This window comes from Gobius niger (genome assembly GCF_951799975.1).
Source record: "Gobius niger genome assembly, chromosome: 7".
NCBI lineage: Eukaryota > Metazoa > Chordata > Actinopteri > Gobiiformes > Gobiidae > Gobius > Gobius niger.
Window position 1 is genome coordinate 5,317,278 of NC_136858.1, and position 18,644 is coordinate 5,335,921.

Consider the following 18,644-nt stretch of genomic DNA (forward strand, 5'->3'; position numbering starts at 1 on the left):
AGAGAATCTTTAAAAATATTGAATTGTTTTTTTCAACGCCTGTTTTCAAACTGACGTCTGGCTGAAGCAATGGTTATGCTCTTAATTCAGCAACTGTTGCAGGTTTGACTTGACAGCTCAGCAAACCTCAGGACAGCTGCCGCCCAGTCTTAAGCAGGAGGCCAGTGACAGGGTTTGGGCTGGAGGGGCAGAGGGGTGTTTTTTTTAATTAATAAAACTAATACGAGAGGATGGCGGGAAAGAAAGGCAAAATACGGTAGTTTCCCAGCCAAAAAGGGACACAGCTTGATCAGGCGTATTGGTTTCATGTCTACTCACATTCATACTACCACACAAATCTGTCATTTCCTTCAACAGTCAGGTTTTGGGCTTCTCTTGCTTTTGTCATTGTTTTGTATGTTAACTGTCAGAACGCTTCTTGTAAAGTTAAAACAAACATGGAATAAACAGCTAAAAGAAGGACGTGACTTTATTCTATGTGGAAGGGCATCAGTAGTAGAAGGGGATGTCGTTCATGCAGAAGTTGGGCAGTAGGCTTTCGAAGGTGCAGTCAGACGTGTCCATGGAGCAGCGGCCGCAGTGGCAGCTCAGGGCCACTGGGTAGCGCACCACTGGGTCCACCCCCAGGGGGCAGCCTGGCAGCTCCACCTCTCGGTAGAAGAAGTCCCGGTACGTACACACGTCCTGGTACACGTGGCTGAACGGGATCTTTAGCACAGGGTCCTGCAACACACAAACCATAGTTAAGCTGCGGTTTAACATTGGGCATAATTATCTATCAGAACAAATACTATCTTTATCATAACTAAACCTGACACTTTTGGACAACCATATGAGAAAATGATTTACACCTGTTCCTCTGTCTGCACAAGTGACTACGGTTATATTACTTTCCCATAAAGGAGTCCAAAAGTGGTATCATATTTTTGGCATATTAGTCTCTTGAAAGGACTTTTAGACAAAATATGAATATGGCGGGATGACAGGCAGAATTTTACATTTTTATCGCTAATTTCTCAGTAATTCCTTGGCCAATTTAGCCTGGTTTTACCAGACCCTTTGGACCTTCACAATTGAGCTCCGTTATCAGGTGGGAGGAGTGAACTCCTTTGAAACAATTGGATCTGATTTTTGCTAGCGTTTGGTCGTGACGTATGTAATGCGCCCGAGTGAGTGAAGCAGCTATCATAGCTCTATCATAACTCTATCGTAACTCTATCATAACTCTATCACAACTCTATCATAACTCTATCGTAGCTCTATCGTAACTCTATCATAACTCTATCATAGCTCTATCATAACTCTATTGTAACTCTATCTTAACTCTATCGTAACTCTATCATAACTCTATCGTAACTCTATCATAACTCTATCATAACTCTATCGAAACTCTATCATAACTCTATCGTAGCTCTATCATAGCTCTATCAGAACTCTATCATAACTCTATCATAACTCTATCGAAACTCTATCGAAACTCTATCATAACTCTATCGTAGCTCTATCATAGCTCTATCAGAACTCTATCGTAACTCTATCATAACTCTATCATAACTCTATCGAAACTCTATCGTAACTCTATCATAGCTCTACCCAGATAGCAAGCCGATGTGGCCCACATCAGGCAAAGATGTGGCACTTGTGGCATTGGTGTGGCCCGCGGGAAACAGATGTAAACCAGAAGTGGGCCATGTAAAACATAACAACACATGGCCCATTAATGGAATAACGTTTATGGGCCACTAATGGCAAAGACATGGCACGTGTGGCCTCAATATCTCCAGATAAACCAGCAGTTAACCAAATGTGGCCCACATGCAAATGACCAACTATGGCCCATTAATGAAAACACATATATGGGCCACTTATGGCAAAGACATGGCACGTGTGGCTTCAATATCTCCAGATAAACCAGCAGTTAACCAAATGTGGCCCACATGCAAATGACCAACTATGGCCCATTAATGAAAACACATATATGGGCCACTTATGGCAAAGACATGGCAGTTCCAGGATAGTTTAAACCGGAATAACCAGAGGCAAACCAAATATGGCCCATATACAAAATACCAAAAGTGGACCAAAAATGGCAAAAAATCTGTGGGCCAATGGTGGCAAACATGCACTGAGAAAAGTAAAACATTGGCTTAATCTGCAAAATGTATAGAAATCATTTACATCTGCATTTTGCTAGTTGTTCATAATGATATATATTCATTAGTCCAACTATAAATGTTTCATCTGTAACTGTGAATATTTTAAATTGGTTCAACAAAAAAATGTTCCTGACTTGAATGTTCAAAGGTTCATTGAGTCAATTTAAAACTCTTCATTAGCAGATATGAGCTAATTTAAAAATTTCCATTGAACCAATGTACTTTTAGCCCTCGTGTTGCCTTCGCGGGTCATTTTGACCCACTGTCATGTTCCGGGCATTTGGATGCAAGGTGACACAAGGGGGCGCCCTTCCAACCTTCTCAGTGTAAATGTGAGTTGACTTTCTTCAGAGTTAGACTTTAGGTCAGACACCATGAGTGACAGTAACATGACGCTAAATACAGTGAGCTCTTTGTTTGCAGTAAAAAGGCTGAGGCCTCATTGCTCTTCAGTCACAGACTGAGAAGTGAAGAAGGAAGTCGTGAAGCTTCTGCTTTAGCCAGAACTTCAGACTTCTGCTGCATATCATGCAAGAGTCATATCATTTTCTGAAACTCAATTATGTTGTAAAAACCTAATATATGGAAAATTATTGTTACAATTACAAAAAGATTAAAAAAAATGAAAATCCTGTGTCTATTAAAGTTTTTTTATTTACTCTCATTCAAAAAAAAAAACACACAAACAAACCCAGGTCACTTGTGTCTGCTGTAAAGTCATGTTTGTCCCAGTTCCTCTGAGTCGTGGTGCAGCAGGACTGATGTGGACAGATGTTACAGGAGAAGCTCATGAGGTTCATTTCTTCAACAGTTACTATAGTAACTATTTTCTCCAAAGTAAAAGTACATCTACCACAGTCCTGTCCACATCTGTCATGGTCCACCATGACCCACCACGACTCAGAGGAACTGCGACAAACATGACTTTACAGCAGATACAAATGGTTAGGGTTTGTTTTTTTGTTTTGTTTTTAAAATGAGAGTAAATAAAAAATAAATAAAAAATAGACTAGATACAGCATTTTTGTAATTGTAATTATTTTCCATATATTATGTTTTTCCTATAGAGTTTGAGAATATGATCAATCAATCAAACTTTATTTATAAAGTGCTTTTCATACCAAAAGGTATCACAAAGTGCGTTACAGATTACAACATTTGATATGATGTAATATGACCGCTACATGCAGCAGAAGTCTGAAGTTATGTCTAAAGTAGAAGCTCCGTGACTTTCTTCTTCACTTTTCAGTCTGTGACTGAAGAGCAATGACGCCTCAGCCTTTTTACTGCAAACAAAGAGCTCACTGTATTTAGCGTCATGTTGCTGTCACTCATGGTGTCTGACCGAAAGTCTCACTCTGACACAAGGGGGCGCCCTTCCAACCTTCTCAGTGTAAATGTGAGTTGACTTTCTTCAGAGTGAGACTTTAGGTCAGACACCATGAGTGACAGTAACATGACGCTAAATACAGTGAGCTCTTTGTTTGCAGTAAAAAGGCTGAGGCTTCGTTGCTCTTCAGTCACTGACTGAGAAGTGAAGAAGGAAGTCACGGAGCTTCTGCTTTAGACAGAACTTCAGACTTCTGCTGCATGTAAGAGGCATATCTTAAAAGTACATTGGCTCAATGAACCTTTGAACATTCAAGTCAGGAACATTTTTTTGTTGAACCAATTTAAAATATTCACAGTTACAGATGAAACATTTATAGTTGGACTCATGAATATATATCATTATGAACAACTAGCAAAATGCAGATGTAAATGATTTCTATACATTTTTCAGATTAAGCCAATGTTTTACTTTTCTCAGTGTGTGTACCATCAGTGGGCCATGTCTGGACCACCTTTGAATAATCTGGTTTACTACTGGCTAAAGGTTGGCCCTGTTCTGGGTTTATTGTGGGCCAGATGTGGTAACCGGATATGGACCACGTTGTGGCCGATAATCCAAGCGGTATGTGAGCCAAACGTGAGCCAAAAGTGAGATATGTAGGCCAGACGTGGGCCAAAAAATGTGTCCACGTGTGGTACTCCAATGGGCCAAATGACGACCACATGTGTACCATCAGTGGGCCATGTCTGGACCACCTTTGAATAATCTGGTTTACTACTGGCTAAGAGTTGGACCTGTTCTGGGTTTATTGTGGGCCAGATGTGGCAACCGGATGTGGACCGCGTTATGGCCGATAATCCACGCGGTATGTGGGCCAAATCAACGTGTCTGATGTGGGCCACATCTGGGCCATACCAATTTTGCTATCTGGGGTGTGAACACAAATACAGCTGCTCCGAGTCCGGCTGAAACAGGTGGTCTTGGAGTGGCCTGTGCCGCACTCTGATGTGGCGCGGATGTAAAGGCGGTCGACCTCAGGCTGAACTCGTCTCGCATGCATGCCTCTTTTTTGCACAAAGAAAGAATGAATACAAGCTGAGGATATTTAGATTATACTCTGAGGCAAAATAGGTCAACTTTATTATCGAGGTATGTCTCTCTTCTGCCCCTTTTCCAACCTGCTGAGCAGTAAAGCTTTCCTCTCCTGACCTTGCATATCAGCTTCATTGTAATTTAGCACGTCGTAGACATAAAGGACCCAGTTGTTGTTGTTGTTCTTAAGTAAACAAACAGCTAGCGCATGAGCTAAAGACATTTGAGACCTACAAATTTCTCGTTCTGAAACATTGAAGAGGCACAAAGAGCCCCCCACACCTGCGGCACTGTGGAAAGAAGCTGCAGGAAACAAAAGAGGGACAAATAAGGAGGTATCTGGGCAAGACTCGCAGCTAACCAACACATGCCTTCTATCCCTACTATTGTTCTGGCTAATGTTTGTTCACTGGAGAATAAGACGGATTACATTTGTCTGCGAAGATCTTCCCAGAAGATGGTGAAAGATGTTGTGGAGCGGAGGGAGCTGCGCAGAGGGAAGAGGAAGGAGGCGGTGGTGGAGGAGCTAACCTGTGCAAAACAGGGACAAACCCAGGAGGCGGTGCATCGTTTCAGAGGGGCACTGAAGGCAGCACTGCGGCTTCCCTATTCCTCCAAAAGCATGCGGGTCAGGTTGGCCCACAATGGCGGCGCGCTCAGTCGCAGCGGCTCAGGACTAACCCAACACCTGAACAGTACAATGACTTGACATGGTTTTAGCTGAGCAGTACCTTGGTGGGACAGTGTCCGCTGCAGATGGTGGTCTCCACAGTGTGACAGCGGGGACATCCTTCCTTCTCCAGGGACACCGTCTGGTTGACCAGCTGACAGCGCGGCAGGTGGAAGCCCACTGCACACACACACAACACCCATAACACGGGGACGAAAGAACGGAAGGGCATGAGCCAAAGTGTTAAATCTGACCTGCAGGAGACCAGAGAGAGAGCGAGGCCGTCACCAACAGGACGGAGCTGAGCGGAGACATGCTGCCTTAGAGCGCGGCCACGGTCCAATCACAGTCCCAGAGTCCTAAAACAGGGATCAAAACCAGAAGTCACTGTGTGGGCTGTGGAGCTGCCGTTGGTTAGATTTGAACGTTATCGAAATCTGACACAGACTTGGAAGTTTTAGAACAGGGTTTCCACAGGGCATTTCAAACTTATTCAAGTAATTATGCCAAAATGAAGGCCTTTAAACTCATAAAAAAAAAAAAACATTCAATCTGATTCCAACTGGCATTAAATAAAAAAAAGTCTTGGAAAATATAAGAACCAACAATAATTACATTGTTCAACGATTTTTAAGTCAGTAAGTGCTTTATTTGTCATTGTACAACTGTACAACGAAATAGTGTTCAGGTGTTAGTCCTGAGTTGCCTGGCTAACACCAGACTGCTGCGTGCGCTTGAGTTATTTGGAACTGCACAGCAGCCTGGGGACCATGGCCGAAATTTTTGCATGGATTTGGGAACCAATCACAGAACGAGGAGGGACGGCGAGATGATGACGCACTATTTGATATACGGAAACTTGTAGTTTATTTACGGATTTTAAAAAAAAAATGTTTATTTTCGGATCAAACATGACAGCAGCAGACACAATGGTATTTTTCGATCAAACTTTAGGCCGTGTTCTAAATAGTTTAGCTCGAAAGTTTACAGCGGGTACGTCATACGTCATTGGATACGATGATACGATTGGCTGTGGTTACGTGCAGATGCATGATAGCCATTCGTAGCGCCCAATAAACGGCTATGAACGATCGTAAAGCACACCTCTCCTACGAGAAAATGACTTGGTGGTCCCCAGACTAAATGTCACGTGTGATTTTAGTCTGGCATTAGCCAGGCTAAGTCCTCAGTAGGACTGGGTACTGTTCGTTTTTTTTTCTCGATACCACTACTTTAACGATACCTGCTTTTCGGTACCGGTGCCTTAACAGTAGGCCTACTTTTTTCATGTATAAAAAAGTATTGTTCAGGAGAAAGTCCAAACACGGCACAACTGAACACAGGCCACAGCAGCGTCACCTGTAACTTCATTTTTTGATCAGAATTCACACTTAAGCAGTGATAAAAAGAGAGGATTACAAGATACCTTCTGAGCTGCAGGAACAGACCAGATCCACATCAGGCACCGTTTTCTTTCAGATAAACGTTTCTAAACACACTGCGCTGTTCGACGAAGTGAAAGCGCCTCACACGTCAAAGATCTGTTACATAGTGAGAGTGCTCACTCTGTCACTGAAAATGTACCATAACTGTTCCAAAAATGGCTAATGCAGAGTGAGCCCTCACCTTTTCCAGAAACAATCTTTGATCCCAAATACTCCAGTGCAGCCATTTGGTGCAGCTGGGGTTGTAAACAACAGCAGTAACTTCAGGCTCTGCGGGGCTAAAGCTAAAGGTAAAGCCCATGTGTTTCTTGTTGTCACTGCCGTGTTGTCACTGCTTTTCTCTTTGTCTAAGAGTCTAGTTTCTGATTCAGTCCAGGTTTAGTCCTGTTTTTTAACCAGTTTACTGTAAGTCCTGGTTTAGTCCTGGTTTAGTCCTGGCTCAGACCGCGGCTCTGCCATCTCTGATAATGACTGAAGTGTTAGTAAGTTATAGCTTTGCTTCGCTTCTGCATTTGTGCTGAAGCTGCTCATGAGTTCAGGCTTTTTTAGGCTCACTGCGGATCATTTATTGACGCTTGGAGAGAAAAAGTACCAAAAATTAGCACTAAAAGTTTTCCGATGCCGTCCCCTACTGGAGCTTTTTGGTCGGTACCAAGTAGGTACTGTTTAACGGTACCCAGCCCTAGTCCTGAGCCACTGCGACTAAGCCGCGACCCCACTGTGGGTCAACCTGACCCGTATGTTTCTAGAGGTCACTCAGAGGAAACCTGGCTGTCTGCTCTCAGTCTCCTCTGATCCTCAGAAAAAGAGCAGCGCCTCCGCAAACATGTGTTAAAGACACAAAGACCACGGGCTACGGAAACAAATTCAGCTGCTGCTCTTCTGCTCAAAAGTTGCACGTTGTGTCCAATTTGGTTTTCAATATCAAAATATCCCCTGATTCCGGTTTAGTAAACGTTTAGAAAGCCTATTAATGAAACATGCAAGGATGTAGCTGCTTTTTTGGCATTGAATATATTGTATTTAGGCTTTAAAATGGCATAAAAAAGCATAACATTTGAGTCACTACCACCTGCAGAAGCCCTGTACTGGTGCATAGACAAATAAAAATGTCCCATAATTCTGTCTGTGCAGTTTATGTCATTACAGCTTAACCTCTTCACCCCCATCTTAACCAAGTGCATTTTCTCCAGGTTGTATGCCAATCTAAAAGCTTGTTGGGAAAAATAGCAACAAAATAGCAACAAAAACGAGACGTAAATGAGGAGGAAAAAGCAACAAAACAGTGACAAAAAAAGAGACGAAAGAGACCTTAGCTTTCAAATGAGCCGTTTACCCTGGCCTATAGGCTGTAGGCTCCAGTCGAGAAACTTTTCGATTTGGGTAAAACTGAACAGGAGAAAGTGCGCTCGGTTGAAGCAGGGGTTAAGAGGTTAATTTCCAAATGAAAATAATAAACGTACTTATGTCAAACACACGATTTTCAAACTGATCCTTTTTTTTATTTTTTTACCAATCAACCTCGCATTGAAATATTGCTCTTAATCACGAAAATCCCAGTGCTGTCATATTGCTGAATGTCTCTTCCTGCTCTGAGCCCCAAAGAAACCTGTGAATGGTGTCTGGACTTACCTTTAGCAGCAGCAGTGGCGGTGTGGGAGCCACGTTGTCTGTATTTAAAGAGCTGCTCAGAGCGGTCTCCAGGATGACTCTCCACTTGGAAATAATGAGTTTATCCTCTTTCAGGACGGTGTGACACCAGAGGTCAGTCAGTCCGGAAGATCCGCCTGGAACACTCTCCAAAGCACAACATTTATGTTTACTGTGACGACTCTTCACATCTCCTTTCCAGACACATGTGCGTATGTATGTGGCGCACCATCCCGTATGTCAGCCATTCAGCCCCCGCATCGAACCCAGAATGCCCCTCAATGATAAGATTCTAGCAATTTGTCATGTCTTAGCTTAAAATGATCTACAAGAACAAAAAGCACTGGCTACGTTTCAGAGCTTAAAATTACGACCATTTTAGACGCATGTGCTCCCAAATGTATACCTTTGCGGTCTAAAAATAGAATCACTCGCATGTTTGGCACTGCAAGCGTACATATTCCGGTCCGCCTTAAATGAAAGTTTTCTCGTGCTACTTTTTAAAAAAGCTTGTGTCATTGTTTTCACAAACGCTGCCAGTCAGCAACAGCAAACTTTGTGTTCTAAAATAGTTGGAGAGCACATCGTGGATCTGTCCTCTCTATTGGCTCTCATTCATCTGCCCGCCGTCATAGAATGAGCCAATGTATTTACGCAACTGCAGTCTCTTAATGAGTAAACAGGGAATATATATATATATATCATTCATAAACTCATTGGGTCTGGAGGCATCTCTCAGATGATGCTCGAATCGTCGTCAGGAGAAGAGGTGCAAAGTTCAATCCAACCGGCTCGCCTCCTCGTGCAGCAATGAAAGCGAATCATCGCCACTCTCGCAAAATACAAAACAGTGTGTAGAGTGTGTGTCTAGAGTGAAGGAGCAGAGCGAGGAGAGGGAAGGAGCAGAGCTAGGAGAGTGAAGGAGCAGAGCGAGGAGAGTGAAGGAGCAGAGCGAGGAGAGTGAAGGAGCAGAGCGAGGAGAGTGAAGGAGCAGAGCGAGGAGAGGGAAGGAACAGAGCGAGGAAAGTGAAGGAGCAAAGCGAGGAGAGTGAAGGAGCAGAGCGAGGAGAGTGAAGGAGCAGAGCGAGGAGAGTGAAGGAGCAGAGCGAGGAGAGTGAAGGAGCAGAGCGAGGAGAGTGAAGGAGAGGAGAGGAGACAATAAGTGCGCTGAAGCAGGGGAGGAGTAGCCTGGCTGTCTATGACCACCAATTCATTTTCTCGTAGGAGAGCTGTCTATTGGCCGCTATGAATGTCTATCATGTGTCTGCATGTAGCCATAGCCAGTCGTATCATCGTATCCGATGATGTATGACGTACTCGCTGTAAACTTTCGAGCTAAACTATTTAGAACACAGTTTAAAGCTTGATCGAAAGAGGGAGTCGCTGCGGTCATGTTGGATTTGTAATTAACTTTTAAAAAAATAAAAAATTATCAACAAACAAACTACAAGCTTCTGTATATCGAATAGCTCGTCATTGCCTTGCCGTCCCTCCTCGTTCTGTGATTGGTCCCAAATCCATGCGACGAATCCGGCCATGGTCGTTCAGTTCCAAATGATTCGAGCGCACACGGCAGCATGGGGATTCCCAGTCGGGGGTTGGGAGCATACCTGTCAAGTTTTGGTTTCAAAAATACGGGACATTTTCTAGCACCCGCTGCAAGCCCATTTGCGAGCCAAGACGGGTGAAATACGGTAGTTTCCCGGCGACTTGACAGCTATACAACCTCGTAACAACTGCCACTCAGCCTTCAACAGGCGGCATTTCTCGCGAGGCTCGTTACAGAGTTCACTTTGGAGGGGCAGACGACTGCTTTTTTGTATATTTTATAATAATACGGGAAATTTACGCGATTAAGCTAGTGGGAAGAGGGGCAAAATGCGGTAGTTTCCTGGCCAATACAGGACACTTGACAGCTATGGTTGGGACGCAAAAAAATCTGGTGTCCCATTTACAGTGTTAAAATATAATGACTTTGTAGATCTCCGAATAATTGTAGCAACAGCTAAAATAATACAATTAAAATGCAACAGAAGGCTGGAAGTGACATGGGCTATGTTTTAGTTCCCCGTTAAAAGCTTCCCTGTATTTTTTTTTGGTTGTGCTCCTAAATTTCAGAATTAGGAGCACAAGTGCTACCAAGAAAGAAAGTGAATTTGGAGCCCTGTGTTTGCAGGGAGAATACAAATCTGATCAGAATCTGATTCCTGGAGTTCTAAGTTCAATAAAGCAAAAAAAAAAGCAAAACTATTGTCACAAAGATTCTAAAATATTTAGTTAAGTTAGAATAATAATGCATTGGTTATGTAATGCATTAAGTTATCCATTAAATAAATCCCACATTAGATTTAAGTGAAAGCTTAGTTTGCATTCAATTCATCCACCAGGCCTGTGTGAGGCGCTGTGACGATACCTCCGATATTACAACGAGATGTAGATGGCACCTACGCCGGAAGGTTTTGTGAAATGAAAACAGTCACAATGAAACGGATTCATGGATTTCCGATGTAGAGGAGAGACATGAGCTTATTCTTCAGACGTAGCAGGACTAAAGCAGAAAAACATTTACATTTACTGTCAGGCCAAAACACAGACTGGATGGAGGCAAACTTTTTCTCTGTGTCACCTGTGGCTCGCGGAGTTAAACTAACTACAGTATTAGGTCATAAGGTCAGTAGATTATGGATAACAGACACAATGCTGGCGCTATAATGTCAACACTTTCATCAAAGTTGCGTAGACGGCATAAAAACAGAGCCACGTTTAACGGTGTTTTCAGATCTTTCCATTCTGGGACTTTGTTTGAAAAATGTTTGTTTACAGACCCCTAAAGCGCCGGTTTGGATGGTACGCTGGATTGACAAAATATTTTAGCGTTTTGTCCTGAGCTTGACTTCGTGTGGACATGGCCTTAGAGTTGTGGGTTCAAATCTCAACCCTTTGATTCCAAATCCAAACATGGGACAATAATTTTCAATCGAGATGGCTGAGGGGAGGGTTGGGGAGAACATTCAGGCTGTATCCACACAAAGACAAAACGCTAATAAGATCAGAAAGCTTCTCTGTAAACACGGAGCCAGCTCAGTAAATGTGTGCGTCCATAAGGATTGATCAGATCTCTGAAGACGCCATAATTCATCTGCCAGGCCAAAAAGGGGAACAAGACTGTGCATGCACTGTAAACGTTTGTTTAGGTCTGTTTGGGACTAAAGCAGAAACACTGTCAGTGACTTTTACTGTCTGACTAAAACACACAATAAATGGAGACTATGTGCCGTGTTTTTCTCCTCGTCACCTGTGGGTCATGGACGGAGCAGATCTGCCTGTAGTCGTTTTTTACTGGTCATAATCCGATTGTCTTTCTGTCCCGTATGTAAAACCAAAACCAAAGGTTAATGCGCTGGGCCCTGATGGTGCAGGATTTTAATCTACAGATTCACCATGAGCAAGAGTCTAACAATGTCATGGCTGATGCACTGCACTGTTTTTTGTTTTTTGTTTAATAAAGTTACAAGTCTGGTCTTGGTGAGGTGAGGCTTTGAAGCACCTTCCCATCGTGACATGACACACATGTGGGACTAAATGGCTTGTTTAGAGCCAGAGGATTCCACAGAGGAAGTCTGCTGTTGCCGGGAAGGTAATCCAGTCTGATCTGTACAGAACACACTGACACACACTTCCACCTCATCACACTCATTACCCACACTCATCACCCACACTCGTCACATACACTCGTCACACACACTCATCACCCACACTCGTCACACACACTCATCACGCACACTCATCACCCACACTGATCACACACACTCATCACCCAAACTCATCACACACACTCATCAAACACACTCGCCACACACACTCGTCACCCACACTCATCACCCACACTCGTCACACACACTCGTCACACACACTTATCACACACACTCGTCACCCACACTCGTCACACACACTCGCCACACACACTCGTCACACACACTCATCACACACACTCGTCACGCACACTCGTCACGCACACTCATCACGCACACTCATCACCCACACTCATCACACAGACTCATCACCCACACTCATCACCCACACTCATCACACACACTCGTAACACACACTCGTCACACACACTCGTCACACACACCCGTCACACACACTCATCACGCATTCATCACACACACTTGTCACGCAAACTCATCACACATACTCGTCACGCACACTCATCACGCACACTCATCACACACACTCGTCACGCACACTCATCACACACACTCATCACACACACTTATCACGCACACTTATCACACACTCATCACCCACACTCATCACGCACACTCATCACACACACTCGTCACACACACTCATCACGCACACTTATCACACACACTCATCACCCACACTCATCACCCACACTCATCACACACACTCATCACGCACACTCATCACACACACTCGTCACACACACTCATCACCCACACTCATCACACACACTCGTCACATACACTCATCACCCACACTCATCACACACACTCGTCACACACACTCATCACCCACACTCATCACACACACTCGTCACATACACTCATCACCCACACTCATCACACACACTCGTCACATACACTCATCACCCACACTCATCACACACACTCGTCACACACTCATCACACACACTTATCACACACACTCATCACACACACTCATCACCCACACTCATCACCCACACTCATCACACACACTCATCACCCACACTCATCACCCACACTCATCACACACACTCATCACGCACACTCATCACACACACTCGTCACACACACTCATCACACACACTCGTCACACACACTCATCACACACACTCATCACACACACTTATCACGCACACTCATCACACACACTCGTCACCCACACTCATCACACACACTCGTCACACACACTCGTCACACACACTCATCACACACACTCATCATACACACTCATCACACACACTCATCACACACACTCGTCACACACACTCATCACACACACTCATCACACACACTTATCACGCACACTCATCACACACACTCGTCACCCACACTCATCACACACACTCGTCACACACACTCGTCACACACACACTCATCACACACACTCATCATACACACTCATCACACACACTCATCACACACACTCATCACGCACACTCATCACACACTCATCACCCACACTCATCACACACACTCATCACACACACTCATCACACACACTCATCACGCACACTCATCACACACTCATCACCCACACTCATCACACACACTCGTCACACACTCATCACACACACTCATCACACACACTCATCACGCACACTCATCACGCGCACTCATCACACACACTCGTCACACACACTCGTCACACACACTCATCACACACACTCATCACACACACTCATCACGCACACTCATCACACACTCATCACCCACACTCATCACACACACTCATCACACACACTCATCACACACACTCATCACGCACACTCATCACACACTCATCACCCACACTCATCACACACACTCGTCACACACTCATCACACACACTCATCACACACACTCATCACGCGCACTCATCACGCGCACTCATCACACACACTCGTCACACACACTCGTCACACACACTCGTCACACACACTCATCACACACACTCATCACGCACACTCATCACACACACTCATCACACACACTCATCACACACACTCATCACACACACTCATCACACACACTCATCACGCACACTCATCACACACTCATCACCCACACTCATCACACACACTCGTCACACACTCATCACACACACTCATCACACACACTCATCACACACACTCATCACGCGCACTCATCACACACACTCGTCACACACACTCATCACACACACTCGTCACACACACTCATCACACACACTCATCACGCACACTCATCACACACTCATCACACACACTCGTCACCCACACTCATCACACACACTCGTCACACACACTCGTCACCCACACTCATCACACACACTCATCACACACACTTATCACGCACACTTATCACACACTCATCACCCACACTCATCACGCACACTCATCACCCACACTCATCACACATACTCGTCACACACACTCATCACACACACTCGTCACATACACTCATCTCCCACACTCATCACACACACTCGTCACACACACTCATCACGTACACTCATCACACACACTCATCACGCACACTCGTCACACACACTCGTCACACACACTCGTCACACACACTCATCACACACTTTCATCACACACACTTATCACGCACACTTATCACACACACTCATCACACACACTCATCACACACACTCGTCACACACACTCATCACACACACTCGTCACACACACTCATCACACACACTCGTCACACACACTCGTCACACACACTCGTCACCCACACTCATCACACACACTCATCACACACACTCATCACACACACTTATCACGCACACTTATCACACACTCATCACCCACACTCATCACGCTCACTCATCACCCACACTCATCACACATACTCGTCACACACACTCATCACACACACTCATCACACACACTCATCACACATACTCGTCACACACACTCATCACACACACTCGTCACATACACTCATCACCCACACTCATCACACACACTCGTCACACACACTCATCACACACACTCATCACGTACACTCATCACGCACACTCGTCACATACACTCATCACACACACTCATCACACACACTTATCACGCACACTTATCACACACACTCATCACACACACTCGTCACACACACTCGTCACACACACTCATCACACACACTCGTCACATACACTCATCACGCACACTCATCACACACACTCGTCACACACACTCATCACACACACTTATCACGCACACTCATCACACACACTCGTCACACTCATCACACACACTCATCACACACACTTATCACGCACACTCATCACACACTCATCACCCACACTCATCACGCACACTCATCACCCACACTCGTCACGCACACTCATCACACACACTCGTCACACACACTCATCACCCACACTCATCACACACACTCATCACACACACTCGTCACACATAGTCGTCACACACACTCATCACCCACACTCATCACCCACACTCATCACCCACACTCGTCACACACACTCGTCACACACACACATCACACACACTCATCACACACACTCATCACACACACTCATCACACACACTCATACTTACGCGTCAATAATAATTAAAAAAAAAAGAAAATCATGCTGCACTGTTATAAAACCGATGAGCAGTTTGAGGTTCATGGTACACACACATCGCATGTATTACATCTTTTTGACCACATGAGGGGGCAGTAGAGCAAATGATCTTGAAGTATTGGGTGAGCACTTCAACCCTTACCTGTTTAGCCAGACACTCCTCCTTTCTGTTCAAAAGAAGAACTGTCTGGGCAGCTGTCAATCATTTTCCAATTTTACCCACATCAGTCCATTCACGACCTATTCCTAGGTATAAAAACGTCAGATGTACCTGTGATTCCTATTTTCTGATGCATTGCAGCTTCTTTTTGTAAACATAGAAAGGTATTTGCCCTTCCAAACAGATTCTCTGATATACAGCATAGCTTTCAAATATCGAAATGGGGGCTTCCACAAAACTCGTGCGGTGTTATAGACAATGGAGAATTACTTTAATGTGTTTTACTCATGTTTTATTGTAGCTATATGTTTCCTTGTTTTCCTGTTTTCTATCTTTGCTGATGAAAATTAGGCCATTTCAACCGGGATGGACTCAAACACACAAAAGCAGCGATTAGGTGAAAGTCAGTATGGATGAACAGCTTGGAGTTGGGGATGTCTTCCCCCGGAGCCTGGTGGTGGTATGGAAGACCCGTGAAGATGCAGCAGGTAGAAGCCGTGGACGGAAGAGGCGGAGATGGGGTGGAGGCGGGTCGCAGCGCAGCTGGGAAGCGAACAAACCATGATTGCTGGGACTTAAAAGCGTGACCGAGGGAGATGATTGGCTGCTATGGAGGTGCGGCTCTTACGCTGATGGCTGAGGTGTGGCCCTCTCGGAAGCAATCATTGGCTGGAGGTATGTGATGCTGAAATTAGGCCTAGTCCACACGTAGCAGGGCATTTATAAATCCGCCCTCCGCCTAGAAAAAAAATTCCGCAGTCCACACTGCCTCGGTTTAAAAAAAAAACGGCATCCACACTTAACCGCGTATATGCGTTTGTTTCCTCATAAATTGTTCTAAATCGCTCCACAAGTTTCTGCACAGCACATAGATTACTTTTTATGCACTGTAGTCCCAAATTCACCGCTATAGCTTTACAGACCTACCTAACAATTGTGAGACGACATAATACAAAGACATTTGCCATTTTTTGTAATCTTCTGTCAGATAAATAGGCGAGTACAGCGAGTAACTTTCTTGACCAGACTGACCGCTGATCGCTGACAGACTGACCTGACACGTAATGACTCCAAACACGGCAGCAGCGAGGACTGTGTCGGATGTGGGACGGTTATTTGGCGTAAAATAACTGACTGTAAAGTGCTACTTCACCTGCGCGTTTTGACATGAAGCAGTACTTGAGCTTTGGAGGCGTCAGATGCTGTTTCTGATGTAATCACAGGCCATGCGCAGCACGCTGGCAGTGACGTGGTCAAATACTCTGGTTATTGATGTCCACACTCAAACGCATAACCGGAGAATTCCCTAATCTTCACTTTGGCCGGAGTTTTTAGAAACCTCCGTTTTTATCGACAGAAAGCTCCGGTTTGGTTTGGATGATAGGTCAGATCGTAGGAAAATATCTTCGGTTTGTGAGATACCTGGCTACGTGTAGACGGGGCCTTTGTCTCCCAGGTTGAATTAACGCCTCGGCTTCATATGTCATGTTCTGACTGGGATGAGATGATATAGATGAATGACGCTTTGTACCTTTAAGATATGATTAGAATATGTGCCAAGGACAGAGTATCTCACTAGTGGCACCAAACATCAAGACATCATGTACTGCATGTTCATTGTACCCGTCATATAGCATATAAATCCCATCTGTAGACTTTAAAGATGATGAATGTACGTTACACTGCCTCTGCTGGCTGCCTCTGGATTGCCTGTTTGAACTTGTCATACTGTCAATAAATCTGGCTCTAGACCGATTACTGCTGCCTCTCTGGATTTTTTTACTTTGACAGTGTCCATGCCATTCCTACACCTGCAGGATCAACCACAGGAGCAGTCCAGGCCCTTCCAGCTGCTCCTCTTCTTCGTCTTCATCATAGGTCAAATATGAAGCTAAAATCAGAAGTGGTTAGAAAGAGCCAGTTAACCCATTCTTAAGCCACTAGAGAACTTTGAACAGCTTACCTTCGGTTTATTCAAATTAAAGAACACAACTGAGAAAAACATTCATTGTTTTAGCAATCTGTGTTTTATAAATCCAACCTGCCGTGGGAATCTGCACACGTGAACCTGACTCATGTCACGTCAGTCTTATGTTATATTTAATGACCATGTGGGAGAACCTGAGCATGTTTTTGGAGGTCGGGGAAACCAGAGTACTGCCTTCAAGTCTCCTCCTGGTTTGGTCCCTGTTTCAGAGCGTGGTGTCCTGCATTGGTCAGCCCCTCCCCCTCCTTCCTCTTCCTCCTGCGCAGCTCGCACCGCTCCACTTCTGTTTTGTCCAACATCAGTAGTGCATTTTTCTTTAACACAGGATTTGTCCACAAAGAAACAACAATCATTGACAAAAAAAAACACCATTCTGGCTGTTTCCCAATTACCAGGATCCTCGGCGTCTCGACCACTTCGGGCGGAATCCACGTCATCACGGCGCCGCCAAGTGGTGTTCCAATTCACCTGGACCACTCGCCCCCTCGCAGCTCCACTCCTCCTGGCTCATTTACGAAGGGTACACCTTTTTTCCTTCCCTTTTCTCCCAAAACTTTGTTTGCTTGTACTCACTATAAAATGTTTTGTCCCACGATTGTACAAAAAAATATTTGAATAATAAAATCATTGGTATAAGTGGCTGACTTTGTCTTCTTACCATTGTGCTGCATGGAATCCTCTGATGAACTGTCACTTACATATTCATTAGGTGTAGGAACTGTAACCTGGTGGTTCCCAAAACCTATATTTTTGTCGAAAAATATGTCAATCAAACATTTCATTTCATTTCCATTTTATTTATTTATTTCATTCAAAAGTGATGTTATGCAATCACAATAAAACCGCCAAGCCAACACAGTAGG

General features: G+C 44.5%; 1 protein-coding gene across 1 annotated transcript; it reads right to left on the reverse strand.

Moving 5' to 3' along the window:
• Window positions 1-397: 397 nt before the first annotated feature.
• lhb (luteinizing hormone subunit beta) lies at window positions 398-5,611 on the reverse strand. The gene is made up of 3 exons (XM_079560435.1): window positions 5,506-5,611; window positions 5,313-5,431; window positions 398-723 (listed from the first exon to the last, which is right to left on the reverse strand). The coding sequence occupies exons 1-3, from the start codon at window positions 5,564-5,566 to the stop codon at window positions 490-492; spliced, it is 414 nt and encodes a 137-aa protein (XP_079416561.1). The 5' UTR covers window positions 5,567-5,611; the 3' UTR covers window positions 398-489.
• Window positions 5,612-18,644: the final 13,033 nt, after the last annotated feature.

Bases quoted from the DNA above. Each gene is read 5' to 3' on its own strand.
- lhb (XM_079560435.1), bottom strand. From the start codon at position 5,566: ATGTCTCCGCTCAGCTCCGTCCTGTTGGTGACGGCCTCGCTCTCTCTC. The intron at 5,432-5,505 runs GTCAGATTTAAC...GTGTGTGTGCAG, and splicing joins CTCTCTCTGGTCTCCTGCAG to TGGGCTTCCACCTGCCGCGC. The intron at 724-5,312 runs GTACTGCTCAGC...TGTGTGTTGCAG, and splicing joins GCGGACACTGTCCCACCAAG to GACCCTGTGCTAAAGATCCC.